The sequence below is a fragment of the Plecotus auritus genome (assembly GCF_963455305.1).
Source record: "Plecotus auritus genome assembly, chromosome: 4".
Taxonomy (NCBI): Eukaryota; Metazoa; Chordata; class Mammalia; order Chiroptera; family Vespertilionidae; genus Plecotus; species Plecotus auritus.
In genome coordinates this window covers 87,220,240-87,228,739 of record NC_137775.1, presented here as the reverse complement: position 1 = coordinate 87,228,739, position 8,500 = coordinate 87,220,240, and the positions used below count along the sequence as shown (strand labels likewise).

At 38.3% G+C, this 8,500-nt stretch overlaps 1 protein-coding gene across 1 annotated transcript in view; it reads right to left on the bottom strand.

Annotated features, from left to right (window-relative positions):
* Positions 1 to 1,360: 1,360 nt before the first annotated feature.
* The window catches only part of ADGRF1 (adhesion G protein-coupled receptor F1), a gene marked incomplete at both ends in the record, with an annotated part of 28,292 nt that continues 21,152 nt past the window's right edge, over positions 1,361 to 8,500 (bottom strand). Inside the window, 4 exons of the mRNA XM_080666373.1 lie at positions 1,361 to 1,434; positions 2,899 to 2,965; positions 6,455 to 6,514; positions 7,517 to 7,558. Of these exons, the coding sequence (XP_080522499.1) occupies positions 1,361 to 1,434; positions 2,899 to 2,965; positions 6,455 to 6,514; positions 7,517 to 7,558 (243 nt within the window). The remainder of the gene's footprint in view (positions 1,435 to 2,898; positions 2,966 to 6,454; positions 6,515 to 7,516; positions 7,559 to 8,500) is intronic.

Here is an 8,500-nt window from a genome sequence, read left to right as displayed (position 1 = left end):
ACACTGGCTATATGTGTAAATAACTTCCAGAAAGTACCTCCAATGTACTATGAAAGAAATCCAGGATGTTTTAAAGCAGTGGTTCTCAACCTTTCTAATGCTGCGACCCTTTAATACAGTTCCTCATGTTGTGGTGACCCCCAACCATAAAGTTACTTTCGTTGCTACTTCATAACTGTAATTTTGCTACTGTTATGAATCATAATGTAAATATCTGTGTTTTCCAATCATCTTAGGCGACCCTGCCAGCGGTTCTTAACCTGTGGGTCACGACCGACAGGTTGAGAACCGCTGCTGTAGAGTCTAAGACAATCAGAAAACACAGATATTTACATTACGATTCATAACAGTAGCAAAAGTACAGTTATGAAGTAGCCACGAAAATAACTTTATGGTTGGGGGTCACCACAACATGAGGAACTGTATTAAAGGGTCGCGGCATTAGAAAGGTTGAGAACCACTGTTTTAAGGTATCTCCCTGGAAGCTGACAACCAAACTTTCCTACATTTTGCTGCTTACATAGAGAAAATTCTGGGAGTAATGAACCACATGTATAACCTCATAAAGCTTTCTTAGGATGGCACGTAATTTTCAAAGCTATTATGGGACTGTCCAAAAGGACTAGGAAGCAAAAGTCCTAAAAGTCCCCAACAACCTTTCATTGGCTTTATAGTCATTGAGCAGTTATGTCACCTGTCCAAGCTTCCATGTCCTCATCTCTGTACTAGGTCTGCCTGCACACCTCACATCGCTGGAATGGGGACTAGATGAAAGTGCCTTGCAAAATGAAAATACTGCATTAAGTATGAAATGGAAGTTTTCATTTTATTTCTGATTAACTTTCAAAGTTAAGTAACTGAATCTAAAAAGCAAAAATAAGCATAAGATCCAACTGGACAATATGGGAGGGAACTGACTTTTTTTCTTAGGAAATTTATACCAATGACTTTTTGATAAGAATGTGAACATGGCCCATCAATGTATCTAAGGCAATTTCATGATATTTTCCTACTCTGATTCAGAGGATTGGACGTGCCATATGAAAAGTGCTATTTTATGAAAAAGGACAGGCAGCTTGTGGCAGTGAGGGACTGGTACAACTGACACAATTTCTGATAAAACCTACTCTTCTATGTTTATGTAGCAATCCCTTTGACTCAAACCACATGAAAATCAATCTTTCCATTTCATTGAAGATAAAGAGGGCAGTGACGAAGCTACTGGAACCTCCTTCTTTTAGTCCCAGACTTTTCTATCAGAAAATTCCATCTACTATTGAACTAATTTCTTCACTGACATTTAGCTGGAAATGTCAGGTTGCTCCAAAACTTTTTTTTCTTGATTTTATGGTTTCCAGCCTTATTCAGTTGATAAAAACTGAGTTGGCATGATGTCATTTGAGGACTCTCCAGTATGAGAAAATGCGTAAGTGCCTAAGAGAGGAAAAAGATGGTTAGAACTCTGGCTACGAAGTTGGAATCAAGCATGAGACCAAAATGAAAAGACGCCGATGCAATTCCTTACAAGTCTGGACAGTTATAGGAAGACAGTAGGGAAAGATCTAGAATATAGCTGGCCAATAGGAACAGCATTTCGTTAATGCCACAGAAACGGGTTTGTCAGACATCTCTCGTTTGACAATAGAAGCACCATGCTTTTCAGATATTGCTGGGAAATGAGAAAAGGCAGATTTGAGATCACAGAATGTTATTGCTGGGAGGAGCCTTAGCGATCTCTTCGTTTTTTTGTTTTGTTTTGTTTTTCATTTTACTGATGAGGAACAAAATCCAAAAAGTAAAGAAGTTTGTCAAAAGCCCTCAGGCTAGTTGGTGGCAGTAATATTGGGACCCAATGCTCCTGAATGAGCACATTAAACATTTTGGGAGAGAAGTATCTTTACAAATTCAGACACTTGAACTTCATCTGGAGACTGAATTCAAATAATTTTGATTGGAATCTAAAGGAGTTGCCTGTTTCCCTACCTTAATAAGGTACTACTGTAATTTTAACATGAAATGGGACTCTTAAGTATGACTTCAGCTTAACTTGTAACGCGGTCTTTCTCCCTCAGCCTCGATGCTGCATGCTCCCTTCTCCTCCAGAAATACTGCAACTATTTGCAATGCTTAAATACCAGTCTTCTGGGAGCTCAGTGTCATTCACAACAGCCAATATTTGCAACAGCCAATATCTGAGCATAGAAACAAGGCATGTCCTAGGCAAAGGGGACAGTGCTCTCTTCCCCAAAGCAGATGGTGGTTCCTCCTCTTCCAGGAACACTCTAGGGAGGAGGATATGTTCAACACTAGTGCATAAGCACCTGGCACAGAAGGGGAGACTCTCTGGTAAGGTCACAATTGATGTTAGTTTAACCACACTTCACCCCATGGCCTCAGTGATCAATGTCACAGATTTATATATTGTCTAATTGAGAAGATACTAGTATTTTGTGATGAAATTAAATGTGATAGTGGCTGATCTCCAGGAGTGTCAAATCCCCAATATTATTGTGTCAACCCTGAGCACCATTCAGACAGACTCTGGGCACACAGCTGGCTGATACTCTCACACTTCTCACATGAATTTTTAAAAAGTTGCCATTGAGCCCGGTTAGCATAGCTCAGTAGTTGAGCGTCAACCCATGAACCAGGGGATCACAGTTCAATTCCCGATCAGAGCGCATGCCTGGGTTGTGGGCTGGATCCCCAGTGGGGGGTGTGGCGGAGGCAGCCGATCAATGATTCTTTCTCATTATTTATGTTTCTATCTCTCTCTTCCTTCCTCTCTAAAATCAATAAAAAATATATATATTTTAAAAGTTGCCATTGAGTTTTCTTTATTTGATGTATTCATAGTCTCTTCCTACCTTTTATATCCTTTGGTTTATTGTGACTCACCTTTGTGTTGCACTGGGTTGAAAGACTTTGCAAATTTGGGTTTGGCAGATAATTCTGATGAGTTTTGCTGCACAAAAGAAAATGAGTCATTTGGGCATTAATAGTGTCCTTTTGGTGACAATGAACATTTCCTAACTTCTTGATGTCATTAACAATCCTTTATTCTAGCTACACAGTACATTATTATCCTTTTAAGAAATTTGAATACTCACTTCTTTATTCTTTATTCTGTTTTAATAAATTTGAAATGCTTAAGACTTATTTCTAAGTGAATTTTTATTCCTGTATATTTTTGGGACTTCTAACAACAAACAAACAAACAAACAAACAAAAAAACAGCTCTAAAGGATATGTTATCCTTTTTCATGCCCAGGCTTACATTTCTTGGTTCACATATTAATCACTAGAAAAACCTATGGTGGAAAAACAATACCTCTAGTAAAAAATGGTCTCCAGTAAAGCTTTGTTTTATTCTGCTTCCTCTTAGTATTCAAATATCTTTGTGAATAATGCCTTTGTCATTGATGCAGAGGCTAAACAGAATTAAAAATTTTTAAACTAAATTATCAAACTGAAATAAAATATTTAAAAGAAATAGCATGCACTTACTGGGAAAGGTAAAGGTGTTAAGACACATTATGTCCTTTACCCACTCATTAATTAATGTATTCATTAATTTAACATCTCATATTGAGTGCTGTTGTGTGCCACATACTATTTTAGACACCACGAATATCAAAAGGAGTAAGCTCAATTTCTTGCTGCAGTTCATGTCATGAGGAAGCTAAATCAAGATAGGAGAAATAGGTTCTTATAGGTAGTAGATAGCTCAGTGATAGTCTCCTGGTTTTCATTGAAATTTAAAAGTGTCTACCTCACATCAAGCTCTGAAAAAAATATATATATTATAGAGACAAGAATGAGAAATGTCTGAAAGTTCCACAGCAATTTTTCTGGAATTCAGGGTTCATAAACACATACTACTATAACCCTAAAGAAAAATTCTAAGGTCGTGATCATTGCCATTTAAACTACATCCTGCCCCATTTGGAGAGAAGAGTCTTAGGTTGCAATACACTCATGGACTCTACAGAGTCTGGGAAAAAGCAGCCTCTTGGGCATGTACAGTTACATACGTTTCCACTGTTGCTTGAAAGCAGGACCTGAGTCATTGGAAATAGGGATAAATAAACCCCTTCTTTGTGGAGAGGATACCTGTAGAGGTCACTAGAGTCTGACTCTTGGCTCAGAGTTGTAGAATGTGGCTAGGGACAATGGAAGGTCCAAGAAGAGACCCTGAGCCCTCAGCAAGGGAATGATTTTGAGAGAAACCTCATTGTGAGTCCCCACAGAGTTCTGGTGGCTTGAGGGCTGGTATTTGCTGAGAACATCGTTGGTTTCTGCTTCCATTCCCTTCAGCCAACTATTCAAATGTTCACTGCTTTCAGGATTCTCTACTCACCAACCCTTTGCTCATTGCTCAATGGATGGCCTTGTCTCCTACTTAAAAAACAAAACAAAACCCAGGTCTGAATTGTCCCACATCATGTCCCCAATTTGTACATGTTGCCCTGTCTGCACCAGCCTGAAACTTCCTGTGTCAGGGAAGAGCCTGATCCCTCCATCTGCAGTCCAGCCACTCAACCTGACTTCCCAGGAACCTTCTTCTGTCAATTAGCCTTTCTCTCTCATTGTTTTCTCTTTGCTGGCTCCTCCCAACATATGGACATGTTCACATCCTGGCAACTCAGCTCTCCCTGCTCCTCATGGTTCTGTGTCTGCCACCCTCACTCTCTTTTTTCTCTCCCACGAGAGAATCTTGACAGGAGGATTCATTACCAGTGTAATCTCTTCTACTTCTTCTCATCATTCCTCAACCAGTGTAATCAGAGTTGCTGCAGGTTCATTCAAACTCCCTCAGGAAATTACAAATACTCATCTCTTCTGCTCAATGTACTTTTGTTTTAAAGCGAATAAGTGACCTAACCAAAAAACAAAATCCCATTTTATCACTTGGTTTGAAAACACAATTGGAGATAGGGTGCAATCCAGGAGACGAAGACCCCTCACTGACCACTGTGGCCTTCTGAGAAGTGCAACACTATGTTAGAAACAGGCAGAAAAGACACTGCCAGGCATCTCTGCTTTGGTTTTTGTTTTTGTTTTGTTGTGTTTTTCTCCCTTTGCTTTGCAGGGTGAAAGGTGTCCTATCTCACTTTATCAAGGTAAGGTTTTCCTTCAGTGTTCTTTTCTTAAGAGCAGTGAATTATTTATTAGTTTCACATGTATGGCTCAAGGGATTTCAGTTCTTCAAGACATAAACTCAAAATCACAGAACATTAGAACTTCTGCTTTGAGGAACTGGTCCAACACTTAGTTTTAACCGTTGAGAAAATAGAAAACAAAAAGTACTAAGTGACTTTCCTAAGATTGTGCCACCAGTTACAGAAATACAGGGCACACCACCCCAAGTCTAGTCTCCCTCCATCACCATGTATTTGATCCCCTTGGGTGGTGAGCACACAATGCAATACAAAGATGATGCATTATAGAATTGTACACCTGAAACCTATATAATGTTAGTAACCAGTTATTTTAAATTTAAAAATAATAATAAAAATAAAAGTGGGGGGAAGAAATACAGTGGAGGTCTGCCAGCCCATGGGCCCCTGATCCCTAATTTTTAGCAATGCTCTCCATCTACTATGAAATGCATACTTAGGAAAAATGTTCAATGTCAGAAGCTAATTCACTGTTTGTTATTTCAAAGGTTATTTTGTCCCTTGTAAAAATCTCTAAACATCCACATAGGTTTTCATGTACTTAAGTCAGTAGACTTTTGTCAAACACAGAAATCTCTACTTTAGAAACTTTTCTGGAAGCCCTCAGTATTTTGCTGAAAGATGAAAGTCAAAATTAACTGCAAAAATACAAAACATGGGTGCAAGTACTTTTGTTTCTAAGTATGCTCTCCTTATGTGGATGGCACCTTTGTGGTGAACCATGAAACAAGAATCATCTATTTCCACACAAATGTTAGCTTGTAGATGTAAAAGCCAGACCTGCATGGGACAGTTATACCAACTTAAGAGAGAAAATTCAGAGACTGTATTTTATATATTAGAAGTTAGTCAAGACTTCACCCTTTAGTTTCCTAGAGAGTGGGAAATGGTTTATAGGAAAGCTAAACAGACAGAGAAAAGGGCCTTACCGACTTGCAGTTGGGAGACAAGTCAGACTGAAGCAAATGACATTGTTCAAAGGTATTTGTCCACAATAGCACCACAGACCTGGATCCTTGAATGTCCCGAAGCTTTCCATGTCTTCTCATTCATTCATTCACTCATTCATTCATTCATTCATTCATTTCCTTTCTCACTCAACTCTATAATGAGTATTGACCATGCGCTGGGCACCGTGACAGATAACCAGAATATAATGGTGACAGAAACTCAAGGGGTTTACACAAAAGCGGTCTTTCTGTGGGGCTGTAGAAAAAGGAAAATGGAAAAGTGGAACTTCTTGCCTTGAATGCGTGGCAGTGTGAGATAATTACCTTTGATGGTTGCTTCAAAGAGCTTAAAGGAGACAACTTGTTGAACAGCAGTTGTCGCAGCTGTAAGGGCAACAGAGAAATACTAAGATGCACATATACAACCATACATAGGCAATGCAACAACAAAACTGCAGATTGAAACTGTAGTTTAGCAGTAGTATTTCTTGGAAGCTAACAGACTATAAGCATGAGTATCTGATGAAATGATTTATCTTCTTTTACTTCCTTTATTTGTTTTATTTATCTGTCAATAAATCTAGAATTAAACAAAGAACAACAGAAGCAAAAGCCATAATAATTCAGATTCTAGACATTAGTAACTGGAAATAATTGCTAAACTGAAGTCTACCTTTGAAGTTGAAAAGTTTACTAACCATGTGATTTGTACAAATGAGAGAATTATTTAGGCCAATCAAGAACAGCAAATTGCTTTTTTGTAATTAGCAGTTTTGTGCATGTGCTAATTATAAAATATTCTTTAGTTCTTATTAAAACAAAGCCTATATCTATTAGCTTATTGCCTTTACTGCTCTCAAAAGAATTGCTCAATGCCTGGGAAAAATAATAAAATGAGATTATTAAGTTTTTTCTATTATCATTTACTTACATTGGTCATCCTTTCTCGGTTATTAAATTTTAGAAGTTATTTACTATTTAAAACTCTGGAAATATAGAAGTAGATATGTCTTTCAGTATATTCTAAGTAAATGGATAAATTAAAGGAACAAAAGGCAATTTCACCCTAAGGAAAGTACTTTTGCTCTTTAATGATTGCCAAACCATAATGTAAGTTACAAAAATTTAAAGTAAAAATACTTTTCTGTTTCTTTCTATAATGTTACATTATAGGTTGTGATTAGTTCCATATAGCTTATCATCAGCAGTGAGTGTTTAGTTCCTTTGTCACCTGACCGAGCCCACCTTTTGTAAAATTACAGAATTTTGTTACAAAAGTACCCGTAATCTGGCCTCTGTTACGGTATATGAATAAGGGCCTCAGAACTGAAGAGAAAAGGTTAGCTGCCTCAGTTAGGGGATAAAGAGAGAAATGAATACACATACCTTACTATCCAAGAGTATTCCAAAGCATAAGATGAAAAAACCCTAAAAAAAATCAAATGTTTTATTTTTTCCAGAAAAGAAAGTATATGTAATACTATATTCTATTCTATCACCCAACATTGGAGTTGTCTGCCCACTAGACTGAGGGCTCCTCAAAGGCAAGGATACCCTGTGACCTCCACAATGCCAGGCATACCACAAAGTACTCAAAAAATTTTAATCAAATGTATAAATAAATAAATTGAGTGAAAAAAAAATGTTTTAAATGCATGCAGAGCTTCATTTTCCGCTTTGTGTCATCCTAAACCCAAAGCAAATAAATTCCGTTTGCTTCTATATCTTAGCCTTTCTTTAGGACAGGCATTAAGTGAACATTTGCTGAGCATCTCTGATGGCAGAGGCACTGTGGTCCAACCCTAAGGCCAAGTGGAGGGAGTTGACCTCTATCAGCACCCTTTCCATCAAGTCCAGCCCTTGGGAAACACTTGGCAGAGGCTTTCTTGGACTTTGAAAGTTCCTCCTCCCAGTCAGAGCACCCTCAGTGCAGGCAGTGCATCACTAAGATTCTGAGTCATTGTGCAGAGGTGGCCCAGCAAACCATCATTGAACCAGGATTGAAGGCTCTCTTCCAGATTCATCAAAACCTAGGAATTGCTCTGTCCACCTACTCCCCAAACACTCTCTGACTGGGGTATGTAAAACCCATTCTTTGCAGCAGGAGTTGGCAAACATTTTCTGTAAAGAGCCAGATAGTAAATATTTAGGTTTTAAAGGTCACACGGTCTCTGTTACAACTGCTGAACTCTGCTGGCATAAGGAAAGCAGCCACAGATCATATGTAAACAAAGAGGTGTGGCTCTGTTCCAATAAAACTTTATTTATTTATTTATTTATTTTTACAGAGAGGAAGGGAGAGGGATAGAGAGTTAGAAACATCGATGAGAGAGAAACATCCATCAGCTGCCTCCTGCGCACACCCCACTG